Source organism: Phaenicophaeus curvirostris, chromosome 5 (genome assembly GCF_032191515.1).
Source record: "Phaenicophaeus curvirostris isolate KB17595 chromosome 5, BPBGC_Pcur_1.0, whole genome shotgun sequence".
Taxonomy (NCBI): domain Eukaryota; kingdom Metazoa; phylum Chordata; class Aves; order Cuculiformes; family Cuculidae; genus Phaenicophaeus; species Phaenicophaeus curvirostris.
In genome coordinates, this window is record NC_091396.1 from 18,533,924 (window position 1) to 18,554,202 (window position 20,279).

At 39.4% G+C, this 20,279-nt stretch overlaps 1 protein-coding gene across 15 annotated transcripts in view; it reads right to left on the reverse strand.

Annotated features, from left to right (window-relative positions):
* The window catches only part of BRSK2 (BR serine/threonine kinase 2), a 327,332-nt gene that overhangs the window by 56,855 nt on the left and 250,198 nt on the right, over positions 1 to 20,279 (reverse strand). For all 15 annotated transcript variants that reach the window (XM_069857785.1, XM_069857792.1, XM_069857790.1 and 12 more), the window contains exons 6-11: positions 19,187 to 19,220; positions 18,215 to 18,283; positions 15,107 to 15,253; positions 7,306 to 7,337; positions 1,624 to 1,788; positions 808 to 905 (exon numbers count right to left, since the gene is read on the reverse strand). In XM_069857785.1, coding sequence (XP_069713886.1) covers positions 808 to 905; positions 1,624 to 1,788; positions 7,306 to 7,337; positions 15,107 to 15,253; positions 18,215 to 18,283; positions 19,187 to 19,220 — 545 coding nt within the window. The remainder of the gene's footprint in view (positions 1 to 807; positions 906 to 1,623; positions 1,789 to 7,305; positions 7,338 to 15,106; positions 15,254 to 18,214; positions 18,284 to 19,186; positions 19,221 to 20,279) is intronic.

Here is a 20,279-nt window from a genome sequence, read left to right on the forward strand (position 1 = left end):
CAAACTTACAGCTCAGTACAACACTACCCTGTAGGCTTGGGAGATTCCTGGCTTTCCAGAGGAAGTCAAGAGAAGTTTGTTTACAGCCTTCAAAGTGCTGAAATAAGATACCTGAAAATCATAGCACTACTATGCAAAAATGCTATTTCAGGTCATTGACTGAAGTGACTAATCCCTTATTAGTTAAACTTCTGTCACTCTGCACAGCAGGAGTCATGTAGTAAGATCCTTAGGAAAGCATTTTTTCTATTGTCTAGATTAGTGAAGGCCTTGGTGATCTGAATGAACAAATCTTCACAAATAAAGTAGTATCACAAGGGCTTTCTAAGATATTTAATTTAACTTCATATTAAGCTTTTAAAATCTTTCTAAGATAGTCTAAAAACATAGCAGTTTGATGTACGGACTATAAACATGTAAGTGATGTTATTCATACTTTCAACAGTGTATATATTTGCCTGCAGAAGTGAGAATGCGTACATATATAACTTCATAAGGATGCAATGCTACAGTGTCTTACGAGCTTAAGTCCAGAAGCAGCATTACCGCAATACTGCACATAGATTAGTAATTAGAAAATTACTAGATTACACCACTTATAAACTTCCATCTGCTTGCATAAAGCCAGCTCGTGGGCCCACATGATATATTTTAACATCTGGTTCAAGAACAACTTGGATGTTTCTGCACTGAGAGTCAGACATCCTGAAAAATGAAGCCACAGTTTGGTTACATATTAAAAAAAAAAGAAGTGAAGAGAAACTAGTTGAGACAGGTTCACGGTGACAGAGGTCATATTTGTAGTACCTATTTCATTTCTAGGGGGAAGATCCTCATCTTCATGACTAGGATACCGTTCCTTCCGGTCAAGCAGAAGAAAATAAATCATCTTCTCTTGATTTTCTCTGAAAAAAAGAAAAAATCTATAAATTTGAAGAGAATAAAGCATCAACATGTAGATAAACTCTTCTTATCAAGCAAACAGTTCCAGTTATTCTAAAAAGGCTGGAAATGGTCAGGTACCTGACAGTTAGATACACAATCCACAAAGTTTTTGAGAACCTTGCTGTGCCCAACAAGCACCTTGTGAGAAAATGAAATGACTCCCACATAACACACACAGAACAGAGGCACAGGACAGATGAGGCAATGTGTCTGCAAGAAGCCCAAACCAAGAGTGGCAGCAAGACGGGTGTCCCAAGCCACTAAGTGCACTTTCCACTATGTGCTCCTCTTAACACCTCAGGAAATACATAGGCATAAGCTTGAAATAAATACAGATTTGACAACAAAGGCATCTCCAACACAAATAACAGCAACAATACCTCCTCATCTGGACTGCGTGGCCCATCTTTTCATGAAGTGACCTTGCCTGACAGCAAGGTAAGAGACAGCATTATGCCTCCATATCTGGTCAGGATGTGAGCTCCTGACACATGGTGCAAGAAAGGCGCAGTGCTTGTTCCCAACACCTGACTAGCAAATGAGCAGCCAGAGGGTAAGAAGTTGCTGCTGGTCCCCCACAGCGAGCAACATGTTAAAGCCATCTCTAACTCTCCCCAGGTTTATAAGCACCCCAGCTCATGAACACCCAACTGATATGAAGACTGAGCAAGTGCTTACTCTTCTGACAACAAGTCCTGTAAGAGTTTATTTCGGTCACGGAAGCAGCCTAATGAATGCATGCTATCTAACACGTCGGGATCAATATCCTCCAAGGAAGGGAGAGAACGTATCTGCACCTTACGAGGGATTGGTTGCTCTGGTTCTGGCTCGTTCTTACCCCCTCTGCAGAGGAAAGAAAATGAGAGAGAGAAAAGGGGCAGGGGAAGAAGGAGAGAGAAGAAATATGAGTCACAAATGAACCCGTACACTGAAACACAGCCTGCAGCAACAGATGAAAATAGCTTGTTAAATTCCCACTGAGAGACCAGAGCTCGCAACCAGACAGATATTCTTTTCAGTAGGAACTGCCGTTAACGGTTGGACTCGATGATCCGGTGGATCTCTTCCAACCTGGTTATTCTGTGATTCTGTGAAGGCTAAAAGTGACCAGCACCTTCTGGATTTTGGTCTTTAATGAGAAATGCCTGTGTTCAGTTAGAAAGGCAGTAGGAACTTCACTTACCAGTGCCCTGATAATTTAAGCAGGTGTTCAACATCCTAATGCCAAACATTTATAAAACATTTGCTGTCTCATCAGCAGGCCAGACCACTGGGTATCAGGCTGAAAACTGCAAGCTGAATGATTCTCTCTTGAAGAAGGAGCTGTGAACAAACCATCACTGTTTTTCACCAATTCTGATTATATCTGGCATTGCAGCTTACTTCTTTCTTTAAAGCTTCCAATGTGATTAAGAGACCTCAGTGTTCATGTTGCCACTTCACACACTTGAAAGTTTTTTTTGGGGAAACCAGGTTGTCTATTTACATGCCCAAATATGACTATCTCTGCTTCTCTTCATATATGAAAATTTAAAAATTGTGGTCTGAGGTCAGCGTCAGATCTAGGAACACACCATTAGAAGTACAGCACATTAGTCTTTTAAAAGTAGTTAACACAAGCCCTCTGCATGATCATCTCCTTCCATTCACTAGACTCAGGAAACACTTACTATTTATTGCAATTAAAGGCCTTGACTGTAAGAAACAGGTCAGGTGTCAGGGTATCTATAACTGACTGAATGATATACATTGCAGGCACGCTGAATATCCTCTAATTTTGTTTAGGCAGGCAGGAAGCAATTCATGCAAACTCTACCCAACCAAAAAAGTGGATGTGGAGGTAGTGGTATTTTGGTTGGAGAAACTACCTATCCTGAATCTTCCTTGGATGATTCCGATCTTCCAGTGGATGCTTTGTGTGAAGTTGGGGTTTGCCTACTCTGTGGGTGAGGTCCTCCCTCCCCTTATGTGATGTAAATGTGTGGCTGCTGGGTCCAGGTTCCCAGTAAGGGCAACAGGAGCTGGGAATATTTAAGTTGCATCAGATGCCAGCATTTGCTGCTTATGGGGCTGTGCTTGGGCAAGAGATTCTTCCTTTTGATGTTGGCAGAAACAGAGTGAATAGAACTTGTGAATTTAATTGCACAGCTTCAAATGCTCTGGGCCCACATGTGAGCTTTCCAAGTATCTACACAGAAAAATGAAGCTCCAATTCAAATGCCGCTAATTTTTCTTGGCTAGGCTAGAAAGCAACTCTGGTAGGATCATACACATCAGCTCAAAGTCTCAGAGAGTTTACCAAAAAGAAAGCCAATGCAGATTATCTCCTCCAAGATAAGAAGACAATACTAAGTCATCACAGGCAGGTCTCTGATGCTAGGACAGGACAGTGACATGCTACACCATAACCACAGGAGATTGGTGGGTGCTACTTGCAATTTATTTTTAAGCAAGCTGAAAAGCAATTGTGAGGCATCTGCTCTGTTAACCATGTTTGTGGGCCATCACTTGCAGAAAGACTCCTTGGTAATTTTCATTTTATCTCCTCTTGAAGCAGTGAAAATGTGGTCAGTCCTTCCTGGATACATGTTACAGAGTCAGACTCTGGTGTATGTTACATGGACCATGGCAACATGGGTCTGATCCCACATGTCTTACACTTGCACGTCTCTCACTCAATTGTACACAGTTTAGGGGGCTGGAAGCAGAATATACAGGACAGAGAAAGAATCTGCTCATTGGGAGTATTCCTGTGTGTCAAATCACTGAATAACAGCTTCTGAAAACCCCTTAGAGTCTTGCAGAAGTGTCTATGTCTTCTGCAATAAAACCATGGTCCTGAATCTAAGGGCTAGATTAAAAAATCCTTGTTCAACTACAGAAACATCTTAATCCTTGAGTGCTCTGCCTTTAAGAGGTAGCTGCTCCTACCTCACAGGATCAGGATCTAGCTCTCAGCAGGTAATAAGAAATGATTAGACCATAACCTTCGACTATTAAAGCCAGTGATGACCTTGTCATTTAGATAAATTCTTGCAGGATGGACCTTTGAACAGTTATGGTGTGGCTTTGGCTTTTAATGACCTGCAGTTCACTTTAAAAAGTATTGACTTAATTAATCAGACATTATGTTACAAGCAGATGCCCTTAAGGTAATTTAAAGAGATTAAAAAAGAATTACTGTATTTGAAAATTTCCAGAAAATCTGCATTTCTTACTAGTTGCCCTAGTCTACAGAAGGTATCATCTGAAAGCTTCTGTATCAATCAGTGTAAAAGCCATTTCTAGAGAGCACAGCTTGCCATCTTCAGTGCAAAAAAAGTGGCTTTTCCTTATGCCCTGCACCTGGTCAGCCTCAGACATAGTCAGGAATTTTCACACCTCCTCGTCAGGTACAAGTAAAATCTGTAAAGAAGTGCCTCATCATCTGCCAGCACAATTCAGTCTTCAGGAAATGAAAATCATCAGGTCTGGGCTATGACTGGCATGATTGTATTGCCTGTTCCATTCTCAGTCTGGTAAAAAGTGACAAATTCATTGCATTTCAGCCCACATAGACATCAAACAATGTCACACGATGAATACTGCAGATCACGTCTATTTTTTAAAGGCCCACATAAATGTAATTGCTGCTTTAAATCCATACTCTTTTGTGAGGATCAGTGCATTCAATGGCTGTGATTACAGACCAGGGTAGACTTTTTCAGCCTCTCTCTGAGATTCCCTCATGAATCTCACCAAGATGCACATTTGCATCAGTGCAAAGCACAGTAGAACCAGTACAGTTTTCCTTTTACTGATTTTAGTAAACTTGGTACCTTCACAATTAGGGCAATAACTCACTGTTATAGGAGCATGTATTTATCATAATAGCTAAATTTAATTGCCTTCTTGCTTTATTTAAAAAATGTGAAAATAACTGCTGTTTATTTGCTGATTTATGATAACCCATGCTTGAGATAAAAATAAATGATTTAAATTAAAAAGGTTTAAAAAAACCTCACTGAATTAATTTGTGTGGGAGAGCAAGAAGAACTGGAGGTTGGTGATGAAAGGTTTCTCTTTGGCTTCTTTTTCCCTTTTTCTAGGACTGTGAATCATGACTTCAACTTTCAAGACCTCTTTGTCTGCCTAGTCTGCAATTAAATCTATTCCTCACTTCTGCAACAGGCTTAATGTTTATTTGAAGAATTAAGTGAAATCACTTATATGTTTTGAGTATAAATTTAAGGTCAGTAACCTATATTTGACAAAGAATGAAGATTTTACATAGAATAATAGTGTGACATGAAATAAGAAAAAAGTGAAAGATGTGAGCAAAAAAGCCATAGAGTAACACACTTTTAATCCCTCCTTCTCTGTCAGCATTAATATTTCCAGGCAAAATGAATGCAAACAGGCTATGAAACATTACCAGATGAAAGCAGTTGAGTTTTGGAGGTGGCAAGGTTATTCACAGACTAAATTTAGCCAAAGGAGCTTAACCTCCCTAGGTTAATCCATGGCCACTACAGAGAAAATGAGAAAGAGACTCATTAAAAAAGCTATTTTGAGCAGAAATTTCATTTTAGGCGATCTGAATGGACTTCTGGAAGAGTCTTTCTCTTTCTGCATTGACTACACTGGGAGATTACAGGAGACTTGCTTCAACTCAGTTTCTACTTCTGAAAATAGCCTCAGAAGCTATTTCTATTGGGGTAAAAAGTATTTACTGTGTCAATCCATCAGAGAATCTGACCTTCACATTGAAAAGTACAGAACAACGTTCAAATGCTTATGTCTGCAGAGAAGAAAAATCTTCATATTCTGAACTAGAACAAAGTAATGAAATAACATTTGCCTAATTGTGCATTTGACCCTTGGACAACAGTCTTCTGACAAGTGAAAACGTCCAGGCAAAAATCTTGAGGAGGGTTAGAATAATAATATAAGTGATCAATGACATTGCATTTTATTTCCTATTCCAGTTCTGATCAAAGCACAGCAAGTCAGTTGATTTCACTCCATGAAGAAACAGACGAGATTAGCTGTCCAGTCTGATGTAAACAGCATTTACTTCTGTAATTTTTAGTAAGACATTATAGGAGGGGTATTCCAGAGCCTATAATTTGAGATTTCCTCCCTCCGTTCTCCTACATTTACCCATGAGAGTTTTTTTAAAAATAGCTGCAGCAAACAACACTCCAGTTCTTCTTTGATTTAAAAAGGTGCCATGTGAACTGGTAACTGTAGAGAACATGAAAAACCCATGGGCAGAGTGCTGCCACCATTTCTGGTGAACATGTTATTTAACAAATGGCTGAATGCCCTCAGATCCTATCCAGGTCAGATAAATAGAGAAGTGAACAATGCCTATAAGACAGAATCAAAGAAAACAAAACAAATTGAATAAAAGTTGTTGGTTTTTTTTTCCTGGTAACAGGTTTAAATACCTGTTTGTATCATCCTCAAGTATTGTCCAAGAGCAATATAGGATTATGAAGGCAGGATTTTCCTTATCATCCACCTGGGGAACCTGTGGGTATGCTGACCCCAAGAAGTGTGTATCAAAGCATCATTTCCTTGTTTACTATGTGAAATATTCTCCCTAGTTTGATTAGGTTATCATCAGTTTTAAGAAAATGTTATTTATTTAGGTTTCTTGCAATACTATAAAGGCTACACAAAGTGCAAGGTCACGTTCAAAAGCCATCAATCTTCCTTATACCCAAACCACTAGACAGGCACATACGTTTCTCACAGACCTCCTGTTTCACTGTCAAGGCTGCTGCTTTTAATCAAGTCACAGAACTACTCTCACATCAACAGGTTACAAGGTCAGAAGAAGCTTCTTTGCTTTCTGCGAAGAAGGAGTAGGGATTATGAGCCAGAAAAGCTCTTGTTCACAGGTGCTTACTTATCAATATCATCATTTTTGTTTCTACTTCAGAGAAAAGCCAAGATGCCAGGAAGGAACGAACAAAAGCTTTCTTGTGAAGAACGTATTATAAGGGATTGTCTGTAGCACTTGGATAGCAACTAAATACGACTGTTAGTTGGGGGTTTTGCTGGTCACTTGCAGGTATCTTTTTAACACAGCAAGCTGCTGGAATGAATATCTTATTTCAAGCAACTGTTAGCCACTGTATAAAAAGTTATTAGCTTGACATATATACATATATATATGAAATTATGTGAGTAGCAAAGGGTAAAAAAACTCCAAAACATTAGCTGCCTTTCTGTCCTCTGCCCATTTCTCCACCTGTGTGAAAGCTGCTTTCAGTCTCCAGTTTCTCTCCTCAGAGATCATTAGAATATCAGCTCCTGTAATGGAACCAATACCGAATATATGCAGAAGTGAAGTAAAAAAGTGTTACTTACATATACCATATGTGTTTCTGAATATGTTCTAGCTGTAAAGGAAAAGAAAACAAGGAATTAGTGCCATAAATCAGAATTGTAACTCCACAAGACTGGAATTCTTATTCCAGGCTTATTCAGGTTCAGTCCAACGTTCTCGAGATGGGTCTACACAAACAATAGGTACTTCATGCTGCATAACGCGCACGCTCATCCTCATCCACTCCACTTGAAATGAGACTAAGTCCAGACATAAGGTATCAGTCAGGAGCAAATCCCAGGAAAATCTGTAAGTACAACGCTTTGCAGGCAAGTGTTTTAACTATTTAAGTTTTTTCCTTCCTAAGCCTTTCCCCTCTATAACCTAACTGAAGCTAACAAACTGCTCCTTTTTTTATGTGCACAGTAGCAGATTATTCACACATGCAGTTCATTTCTAGATTTGTTTTGGAAAAAAAAGGGAGAGAGAGGGAAATAGAAACAGATTCAAAAAGATAATATGAATAAACAAAATAAATTGTGGATATATGACAAGACCTTCTCTCAGGACACATTCTTGATTGGTTTCACATTTGTCATTAAAATCTAAAGACCAAGTAGAATGAGGTCCTACATCAAAATGATACCGTTTATTTTTCCAGTAACTTACACCAGGCTGCAAATTTCTTTTACTTCCCCCTCTTTCCTGTTTCACACAAGAGCATTTTACTATGTAATGAAGGACTGATCAAAGCTGAACCGTGGCCTTGTCCACCTATGGAAGGCAGATCCCAGCAAAAGTTACACAATGACCATGTTTTCCAGAAGCATATTGAAAAGAGAGTAACACCCTTTCCCCAAGAGAAACTCTCAATAGCTACTAGGGAACAAACTGTTCATATGACATACATAGAGCAGCAACTTCCTAATCTGGTTTTGTTTGGGTTTTTTTTGAAGCATCATCACAGCAGAAAAGAACTTCACATAGATGCCCAGAGATCATTGATTATGTAGACAATATTTCTAATGCTCTTCTTTATGAAGCACCTTTGTATGTGCACAACAATATGCACACTGACTGCACACAGGCTTGCATTTGTGCAACTTGCAGATGAGAGGCAGGGGAGAGCCAGAAGGAAATTCAAGTATTAAGAGCTATAAGATGAAATCACAGACCCATTAAACTGGTCAGGAAGAATGGAGACAGCTGTTCTGTTTTTATTACTTTCCACTTCAATTCCAGACCAACAAGAATCAGAGAGGGGGGAAAAAAAAAAAAGAAAGAAAAATGGACAAACAACAAAATCTCAGAGATGAAAAGTAGGTGTTTGCCACAGAGAGCAAGGAATGAGAGCCCTCTGTGCTACTGAACAACAGCTCCGTGCCTGGGAAACACGGAAGATCTGAGGTCGGCTCTACATGAGACCATTTTTTAAGTGAGACAGGGCTTTCCTGAAAACAAAAAACCAAGGGAATGCAGCTTAGGAAAGCATGACAGGAGGCTGGAGGGATCAGTATGAAAGACAAACAGACCTCTTTAAAACTGAGACTGTATCAACACTGTAATCAGAGGTGCAGCTGGTACATGCATACCTAGCTGTCTTCTAAGCAGCCCAAGTGCTGGGAGCACCAATTTCCCACATACACCCACCCACGGGCTCTGGCAGAGTTGCACAGCTTCCAGCTGTGGCCTCAGTTCTGCCACAATAGTCCCCCTTCATTAAAATTCCCCTTGCATTAGTTAGTCCTTTCATCCCTGAACTATTAAGAGAAAGGTGGTGTATTCCTAACACAATGCCATCTTCCCCGACCAGCTCAAGGAGGTAAGATAAACATTATAGGTCTTCCCCTAATAGCCTGAAGATGTGGTCCTCTTCCTTGTGATTCTTTGCAAGCTGAGGTACAAACACAGAACATTGTAAGAGCCTATTTGTACAGTTCTGATGGGACAGGTTTTAGCATGGTTACTTATCAGGTCCATAGTACTGGTGCGGATCTGCTAAGGAGTGTACTGTACCTCCTTTCCTTGGTAAAACCACACTATGAGAAGCATATCTACTCGTTATTTCATGTACACCACATGGAGTGTGTGAGATATTAATGACTTCAGACAAGATGCAGATGATACAGCTAAGCTATGTCCAAGCCTCTTTCATGCTTGCTTCTCCTGCTGGATATTCTGTCTCCACAGGTCACATTGTTCTTTTGTGCCTGCGATATACAGAAATGCTGTAGTGAAGCAGACAACAGCATTTCATTTTCTGAGCCAGAGAGGGGGAAGAAAGGAGGCTCAATAGTTCATGTCTTAGTCACAAAACCTCTGGGCTCCTTCAGAGAAGATGTCAAAGAGAAATCCCTTCTGCCCATCCCTGCTGATCAACCTCCTTCAAGCTAATGAACTCAGTGCATTTTTCCAAAAGAGCAGCCCATAGCACCCTTATATACACTCAAAGGTGTACGAGAGCTCTCATGACTGCTGTTTATCTATTCATCTGCCATTCAACCCACGACAAAACTATTGCTGTGAAGTACACTGGGATATCCCAGATATGAAAAGTATTCTACGAAACCAACTTCTACTCTGACTCAAACGTAATTGCATTGAAATGCTATTACGAGCGTGCTTGCTACTGCCAACATCTTCACTGCTTTTTTAAAGGTAATTAATTAATGCTTTATTGCTTTTCATCTGCATTAAAGTGACAGGAGGGTTATGGGAGGGCAATTGGTTTTGACAGGGAGAAGTCTGTATGCTTTTTACTATGCAATGCAGGGGAGGGAGATACACAGTGGGAGCTAATCTCACTCCTTCTGCTTTCATTTAAACACAATGTTTAAAGGCATTTAAGTGATGAAGGCATTTAACAACCCTTCCCAGAGGGTTCTTCTTGCTGTTTGCACATGAGTTTGCCAAATTTAATGCCATTTTATGGAAGCTGTAAAAACACTGCTTTCTAATATCTCCTAGCCACTGCAGGCATGACGCCATCTCTGAAAGAGCAAAACATGCTTAGATCTGTTGCACATGCACAGTAAGAGGAGAGACTTCTGCAAGCTAAAATGCTGCAAGGGAAGGAGAGGGGAAATTCCTTTATCATGGTTTTATGTAATTCCAATATACATTAAACTGGTATACTGAAGTATACAGATGAGAGACCCATTGTGATACAGAGCTGTAGAAGCACATAAAAAAAAAAAAGAGGTCTCCTCCGCCAAGGAGCTTACATCTGAATTCTAAGTCAGGGAACAACAGATGGAGACAGACAGGCAGGTGGAAGACAGCACTGTCTACATCCTCAGCACTGATCTCGGCAGAGCGGTTGCCAAGCTAAAAAGTTCTGACCTGAAAAAAACTTTCTCGAAGTCTGTGGATACAGATGAGGGCTTCTGAGCTTGGCTCATGGCAAATTTCAAACTTCCCTGTCCAGAAAGGGTACAGAATTGAACTCATCTGTGCACTAGATTGACCCACACCCCAGATGAATCTTTGTCATTCAGAAGATTCTCTAGTTTGAGCTTTAAGCCTACTGTATAATGCCATGATAAAGGCCATGCCTGACCAAAGGATTCAAGGTTGCAGTGCCAATAGCACTGGTAGAACCCTGACCTGTGTCAGTAGTAGCAACCATACTATAACAGCCTCCAAGGATCTTGACAAGGACAAGGTACCACTGTGCTACATGCATCTACCTAAAAGGAAGTTGTGGAGAGGAGGGTGCTGGCCTCTTCTCCCAAGTGACAGGGTACAGGATGAGAGGGAATGGCCTCAAGCTCCACCAGGGGAGTTTTAGGCTGAACATTAGGAAAAAAATTTTCACTGAAAGGGTTATTGGGCACTGGAACAGGCTGCCCAGGGAGGTGGTTGAGTCACTTTCCCTGGAGGTGTTTATGGCACGGGTGGATGAGGCGCTGAGGGGCATGATTTAGTGTTTGATAGGAATGGTTGGACTCGATGATCTGGTGGGTCTTTTCCAACCTGGTGATTCTATGTTTCTATGCATGGTGCACAAATAGGCCCTTGGCAGCCAAAAGCTTACAGCCTATGTACATCAACTGGACAATTATCTCTATTCTATAGCTGGTGAAGTGAGATAATTTAAATGATGCAATAGGTACCTTACCATATGACCTTCTAGAAAAATGAAGAAGGAATCAGTGAGTTTTCCCCTGTTCATTTTTTTAACATCCTTTATATGCTGTGGTCAATCACTAGCATACATTCAACCCAAGAAAAAACAAAATGAAACAGCGAGCAGACAGGAGACTCTGAAAATGTGTGTAATTTAAGTTGGATAATATTCAGGGCCAGGTATTTCAGACTATGTGGACACCCAACATAGAAGGCAAGTCATTCTACTCTGGAATAAAACGTCAACACTGGAACAATAACAGCTTTATCAGAGGAGCTTATTCTGCAACATCTGCTCTAATCCACTTTGCCCTACAGACAAAGTTTTGATAATGCTCATCCATCTTTAAAAGGAAAGCAGACCAAAAGCTCTTTAGTCTTCCACCTTTGCCTTTGTGTGTCTATAGAAGAAAATATCAGCTGAGAATGCAAATGGATTCCACTACAGGAGCTGCAATTCTCTGCTGTAGAGGTGCTGAATCACTAGAAAACTCCAAGGAAAAGAATACTCCATTTCCAAAGAGCATGTAACTCAAAGAAACATCATAAACCTTCTCAAACTTGAAATTAGTTATCTTTTTCCTCCTGACACTACTCCTACTTCAGCTGACCCAGAACCCTGCTAATATGCCCGAAATGCTTGTTCTAACTTCTCATCTGCTTTCATGAAAGTCCATTTGATACACGTGTTTTCCTGCCAGTATCTTCCTCTAGTTTAAATAATCCTTCTCTTCCTAATAATTACCTCTAATGAATATGTAGATGACCAGTACAACCATTCTTAGACATCAGCTGTGTAGACTACATGAAGCTCTTTTAGGCTGTGCTATTCAGACAGACTCTCTGAAATGCTGACCACTTCAGTACTCAATCTTTGTTTGATTTCAAATTTCATGAATATGGGTGGTCAGAAATATCACAACCAGCAGCTACTTTTGCAGCCTACTGAAAGGAAAATATGGATTCCTTTACTTCAAAGCATGTTTAGTAAAAGAGTAAAGTAAAGGACAAGGACATCCCACTAACTATATCTGAGGCTTTATGATATATGGTGAGTGTGGATATTATTCCACTAAGAAATTTAAAGTTCTCTTTCCATAAATTAATCATATACAAAGAAAGGTAATGTCTATTTCTTAAAGCAGAAAAGGGACAGCAACAATAATCTCCCTTCTATTAATCCTCTCAAGTCTCAACACTGAAGCTGAACAATGATAGTTAAATGCGAATGCTAGTTCTGTCTTTGTTGATCATTTTAACAGATGGACTGGGGAAGGTGTGGGCATGCTGTGAAATGGTGATTACTTCAGGAAGGGAAATATAGTTGGAGGGGAAGGGGAAGGGGAAGGGGAAGGGGAAGGGGAAGGGGAAGGGGAAGGGGAAGGGATGCAAGTCAGAAAAGAGGAACAAAGCAGGGAGGGAAAGGGAAAAATTAAAAAAAAAAAGTTCTAGTGACCTTACATTTGACTGTATTTTTGTGCTGAATTCACCAGTGAGATATTGAGAAAATGGTCAGTAATGGTTACAATAACATCTGTACTTATTGTACCCAAGCCACAATTTCACTCAGATCTTTGTATAAATATCAAATTGATTCATATGAGACATTTTCTAGGAATAGATGTTGTCAAATAAACCCATACTTATACTCATTTTCACAGGACACAGCCAAAATAGAATTCAGATTTCTCCTCAGAATGAACTATATATTTCCAGCTCCTGTGCAGTAAACAAAAAGCTCCTTTCTGTCTGACAATCTAAGCAACCGGCACACTAACAGCATGGTAGTGCAATAGTAGCAGGGACAGCACACCAAGAGACTCTAAAATAATGAAAATAAGATTTCAGCTAATAAAAAAAGAGCTATCCTTTTCTCCTCTTGGCTCTCAGCTCTTCAACATGTTGTATTTCAAATCCTTATTCAGAATTCACGGGTCAGTGTTTACCAGTAACTATTCAATCTGTTTTTTTGTTTCCTCCCTAAGGAAATTAAAGCTTAATTTTGATCAAGAAAAGGAGCTGGGGAGGGGTGTCCCTCTGGGACTCTGGGACCTTAGTTTACTTTAATTGTTTTCTCACTTAAGTGTGTACATTCTCTGCTGAATTGCACAATTCAAAACATTTAGGGACTATGCTTTTCGGAAAAGTTCTGAACAATTTTAAGATCTAATATTTTATGATGTGCTCCCTGGCATACTCAAATAATTAGCACTAAGATCTTTGAGAGAAGAAAAAACAACAGAAAAAAGGCTGCATTATATTAAGAAAAGGAAAGTAAGAGAGTGACATGGTGCCTTTCCTGGTCATAAAGAACAGCTGTTTCATGTCTCAGGGTACGGCCCTAAACTCTGCAGTGTTCTTTCCATGAAAATACTTAAAAAAATATTCTTTCTTTCTCTAAAAATCTATCTAAAAAAGGCCTTTAAAAGTGCCTAATAGTTTTTTTTTTCTTCCCAATCAGTTGCTACTTATGTACTGCAAATGTAATGGCTACTGGGTTTGCAAAAATAGGGATACTAGTAATAGCATAAAGAATTTTTCACATATGTCACCAAATAAGAGCATGACCTGGTTTTCGTAAAGAATGAAATTAAAAGCCAGCAGCAGCTGCCAGGTAATACTGTAAAGAGAGTTATGAAGGGAGTTTCAGTTCACTTCTTAGCAGACAGGTGTCTGCATCCCAAAAGCAGCATCACAGCTGGCACAGGCTGGTGCTGTTGTTAGCAATCTCAGCAGAGAGGCCAAGCAGTGATCTGAGAGTTTATTTATAAATATTTCAGCAGACTGAAGAACCAGGAGGAGTTTTAAATTTACATTTCTTTATACATACTCCCACTCAGAATCTGTGAGCTTAGTAAATCTGTATAAAATCATCACCACAGCCTGACAATAGGATTTACAAGGGCAATCTACTCATAAAGGCAGAAAGCCTCCACTGACAAGCAGGCTATCTTGCTTTCCAAAATGATTTTAATTGCTAATTTTTTTTTATTCTCCAAAACATTAACACAGTGTTAATGAGGGAGACAATCACTACACATTGCTCACCCTTGCAGGGTCTCTGTTGAGTGATGGTATCCTAGATACAAAGACTCAGTGCTGAAAGCCAGGAGCTCAACACTGTGGGCCTAATCATGCTCAGGAGCACAGGGCACAAGATGAAAGAGCAGACTGGAAGACTTGCTTTGAAGGCTGCTAGAGGATAATGCAGAGCAAATGCAGGACAGAATACAATGCACACTGCATAGCATGAAATGAGAAGCCATCATTTTTGTCAGAAACATGAGGAAAACATACTCTGTTTAATAGCAAAGTCTCGTATAACAGTCCTAATAGGTTTGACCCTCAGTAATATCTCACCCCTGACAAACAAGTCAGGAGAGATAGACAACTCAGGTAGACTACAAAATGTGCTAATGGGTCAGTAGCACTGAGATGACATTGTGAGGGTATTTCTTCGAAGTGGCCACTGCTACATATGAAGGAGAATCACGATGCTAGAGAAAACACACAAAGGTAATCTGCATTAATGATTCAAAATAGAAGGTAACTAACTTCTTCCCAGAGACTTCATCAACTCCAGTCATTCTTTGCTCAGGAGGAAATGCACAGGACTGGCAGTAAATCAAAGTTACCTTAGTTATTCAACTGTTAACTGCAACAAGGTGACAAATGAAGCCTTGTTCACATAACTCGCAGCAAATGCCTTCTTACCGTGAGGCGTTTCGAGGCATCCACTTCAATCATCCCCCGCAAAAGATTCTGACAGTCCGGGGGGATAAAATGTGGCATGTGGAACACTCCACGTTTCACCTTCTCCAACAGTTGCCGCAAGTTGTCGTCATCGAAAGGCAGGGCACCCTGCAGGGATGTGACAGTGTGGTGGATGAAAGAGAAAGGCAAGATGAGAAAAGCCAGGATAAACACAGTCAAAGAATGGAAAGATGAAATGAGCTCATAATGAATTACTACATTAAGTGAAAAAAAACTTTTATCCGTTGAAAAGAAATAATTTCTTAGTGCTGCTGTATTTTCTCCAGGACAGAAAACAAAACTGAGGATACAGGTTTTTTATTAGAACTCTAATTAGAAAACAACTACCAGTATAAAACATAATACAAAATGCAAAATTGCTTTTCCAGGCAAATTCACCAAAGATGCATGGATTCGCTTAAATTCAGCTCAAGCTTTTGAACTGGTATTCCTCCTGGGCATACTTTCATAGCAGCAATGTTTACCGTCTCCTTATTTTTAATCTTCCTGAGACACATCTATTGCAGCCATTGAAAAAGAGGTGAACAGCATTTGAGAGACTTTCAGTCTTTCTGATAGACCAGTGAAATGACACAGCTGAAAAAACCCTAACCACCACCAGCCTTTGGAAGCAGCAGACCTTCTACGTGTTTAATATACTGCATCCAGTTCCCATGCTGTGGTCAGTCCACCAGTTCCTATTCCTTCCCTACTGTAGTTCACTTACATGAATGGCTTGAGAATGTTTTAGCTGAATTGCATTTTGAGCATATCAACAGCTTTCCACAAAAAGCAGCAAAAGATCTATCCTTGCTGCAAGGGCAGAAAGGAAAAAAAGAAGTTGAAATCCTTAGGATAACTCCACCGACTGAAGCCAATACCCCTTTATAGCAAGTTGGCACCTTCCTAGATATTCTTAATTCTTTCTTTCAGCACCTAATTCTAGTAGGTGCTGAGCTCCCTTGATTTCCAGGATGGTTTGTGGGAAGCTGCAAGCTGTCAGCTGCTGCGATAATGAAGCTTTAAGTTGTCGATTCTGGCACTGCTCTTAGTACAGTGAGTTGGACATCTGTATAAGCAATCCTGTGTCTATGGTTTATGGAGACCAACAGATCTATTTACAGAAGCCTCAGAAAGCCCACTTGATGGCAAGCGTTACTGGGCACTATTTACAGTTGTTTGTTCATTCAAGTGGCCTTGAGGAGAGAGAGCCTCCCTGTCTTCTGTAACCAATCTCCTGAGTTACCTACTTTTTTCTTAACTGTTCCAGACTTAAAGGAAAATCAATTCTGATAGTTCAGTAATTTGGCTAATGCAATTTAAGCCATGATGAAGTCAGCAAGGGTGCTTTGTGGCATTTCCTGAAGGTAACAACTAGAGCTCTTTTATTAATACCACCTGCTATTATAGTTTGAGACTTTTTGTAGGGTTTGTCCTGACATAATTAACTGGAGAGCTCTGCCCTCTCCTTCCATGATATTTCAACCACTTTGCAGGCTCATGTATATACGTAGGAACAAGTGAAGATACAGCAACAGAGAGATGTAAATTTTTGCCAAAGAATCCCCCTGAAAATGAGAAGCCCACTCCTATAATTTCTAACCACCTTGACACATCCTTTTTTCGATTCTTACAAATTCAAGAAGTTATAGTAAGAGTTCATTACACAGTTCTCTTTTATCAGCCATGAGAATAGCTGCTCAGGTGCAATAGTTGACCAGACGCTATCTAGTGAGACATTTTAGTTCCTCACTGGTAACATCATGATAAAAAATTAAAAACTTCAAAAACATCAGTGAGTTATAATGACTAAAAAGAAAAAGAGAAAGATTGGTTAAGGTGAATTAAAGCATCGTACTGAGATCACTTCAAGGTATTTTGATTCAGGCCATTAAAAAAAAATCAGCATATTTTCTGAAACAAAAATCCTTTATAATTTTCAAGTACTTTAACTAAAAATGACATGCAGAATCTAACTCTAATTGTACATTGCAAAAATGCTTTTGTCAAAATAAAACATTTACGTGAACTAATTAGGTTTACTAATAAATATACAAGGACATCAAAATGTGACTTTGAACTTGTTATTTTTGTAAGTGTCGTTGCTCATCTGAACTATTATAAAGAATTATTAAAGATATAATTACACAGATAAATAGATATAAAATATACATAATATATGAAATAAGAAATTATTGATATAAATGAACCTTAACATGCACATAAAATCTATTTCAATATATATCTGCACATGCTATATGTTTATATGAACATAAACTATATTTTCCTACATTGTACCATGGAAACAAATGTCAAGCCTATGTATCTCCAGCTGGACATTGAACTATTTTATGTTTAGGAGTATCACACTAGCACTGCAAATCAGAAGAAATTCTACAGAGAATTAAAACTTTGATCAAAAGAAGGGTAAGTTACAAAATACCAATTTTGAATACTAAATAAAGTATTACTGAGCAAGATAGAAACTAATTTAAACTTTGTACTACTGGCTCAGTTTTATACTCCCAAGTGTACCGAAATAAATATAGCTCAATACTTACACGAAACAAAATTATTGCACTCAAATCTTCTCTTGATAAAACACTGCAGTCAATATAGGCATATACCTACTGAAACACACATATGCATACTGCAGAAAAAAATAACACTTCCTAGACTCAGTCATATTTTGGTCCTGTATAGGACAATTTATTTGACACTCTCTGTACCCTGCAGCTGAAACACTGCACATCTTTTCCAGTCAAAAAAAGTGCTGCAACGTCACAACACAGGAAAGACCATTTATGGAGACAAGTTTTTAACACTTATCTATGCACTCCTGTGGAGGGAGGCAGCATTTTAAAGAAAAAGTGAAATATTCCTCATGCTCTTCCTTTAGGACCGATGTATAAATAAGAGGAAAAGGCTGCAACTTCGAGATACAAAAATAGAGGAGCTAAAAAAATCCCATCTGTACACGATATCAATAGAACCGCCATTAAATGCAGCAGCATTTTTGATTTTTCTTTTTTTTTATTTTTAAGGGATAGCTCAAGGAAGATGACTCACCACTAGCAATGCAAATAAAATGACTCCACAGCTCCAGACGTCTGCTTTCCTTCCATCATACTTTTCTCCCTGTGCAACAATGACACAGAGGTTCAAAAGACGGCTTGCTAGTAAATGAATTACTTAACCTTGAAGACCAAGAGATGGGAGAATGGGAAACCCCACATTTCAATTCAGCCACTTGCTTCCCAAGGTAGCCTTCCCAACCAGGAGGCCATGACACAGCCCACTAACTGAAGTTTTTATGAACATCAGTTTACAGTCTTGTCTGGGATCTCTGAGAACAGGTTCAGAAGTGGGGAGGAGGGCAGGAATGGTCAACAACTCACAAATGGTTAGACCTGGCACTTAAATGGTGTCAGAGGTGTGTTAAGAACCTCAAGAAGGTGTTTTTCTCCTCCCTGGTTCTTCAGGGAGCTTGTCACCAATTGTATTATGTGTGAATTCATACCACTGTCTGGACAGCGCCTTCTGTATGCTTCTTGTTTGGATTTACATTAAAGATATGTTTTAAAAGAAGGGAATCTTGTCCACTGAAATCTTGGATACTTATTTTCCGAGAACAAAGGGAAAGCAGAGGGAAAGGATAGTTCAATTGTTTAATGGAGACCAACATCGCTGACAGCCATTCCAAGGTCTTCTACTGAAATGACAGCTACAACAGAGACAGGAAAGTGTAGGGGACTGCCCTCCCTGAGTGGAAACATCAAGTTAAATGAGGCTACTGTATTTCTGCCTGATCACATAGCACAAAGAGTACTGTGAGAATAACACACTAACATTTCCCTCATATAATTAATGTGGCTTGATTCAAGACTGAGTCAAACACATGGAACTGTAGTTCTGCTCCCTGTGTTCTTTCCAATGCTATGTGGCTTGGACAAATCTTCTGTACAGAGGGTCTAGCTGCATACTTGCAATGACTGACACTTCAAAAAATATATTTACACACAGTGATGTTAACCAACTTACCCGGATGACTTCAGGGCAAGCATAGTGTGGTGATCTGAAACACAAAATAAAATCAAATGAGCATGTTACAGTCTGATATTCATGGATCACATGCATATCAATTTTGTTTAGCAGAATCAAAATTGTCTCACTTATACGAATGCAAGCGCACAAACCCAGCTGTTTTTTCCTTACCTCAATGAGAACACATCTCTAAGAAATTCAGAAAATGGTCAAGAACTAGCATCATTCATCATTCCATGGCCCTACTACGAATTTCTTAAAAGCAAGGAATAAAGAGAAGACCAGGAGTATTCTGTAACTATATACAATTCCAGCCCTCTCATTCCATCCTTTAACTGGGCCTTCTGTCTGATTAGGAGGAAGGACTCATGCCGGCTAGCCTTTTATAAGAAAAAAGACGGAACAATGTTTTCAGACCAAACACATGCATACCTAAATCCCTTCTGCTAAGATTGCTCTCAATTACTCCAGCGGTCATAAAAGCTGCTGATACATGATTTTGACACACATTTTTTTCCTTTAAAAAACTAAAAAGGATGGACAGTAGCACTATTACCTAGAGAGCTAATATATTCTTTTTGCATCCTCCTACCCATATATCTCTAGTTTGATTCCTGGCTGAGAACAGTTAATTACTTCAACTTGCCAGGTAATTATTTTAATTCCTAAAGATTATAGCCATGGTTATTTATTTTACAGCCTTCATTAAAGTAACCTGACAAGTAAAAGGGAGGCAAACTGTCTGAGACCTGTGTGCAAATCATGCTATTGTTTATACTGACACCTCCCAGCAGTCCCTGAGCCTGTCTTCATTTGTGCATTTGTTTCTTGTGACAAATGCAATCATGGCTGGGCAATACCTGTCTCACAAAGTAATGAGCAAAACAGAAGCACAGTGAGGTTAGCTTTGTGCCAAGATGCTGCATTAACGCCCAGTGAGACAGCCCATTAATTGGATTTCCATACACACTACGCTTCTCATATGGCAAAATATCACCCCACAGGCATTCAACACCCTGATTTGGTATCACAGCTTTTGGCAGATCATAATAAACTCAGGGTACACTTGGGACTGCAGTTACCTTGACAG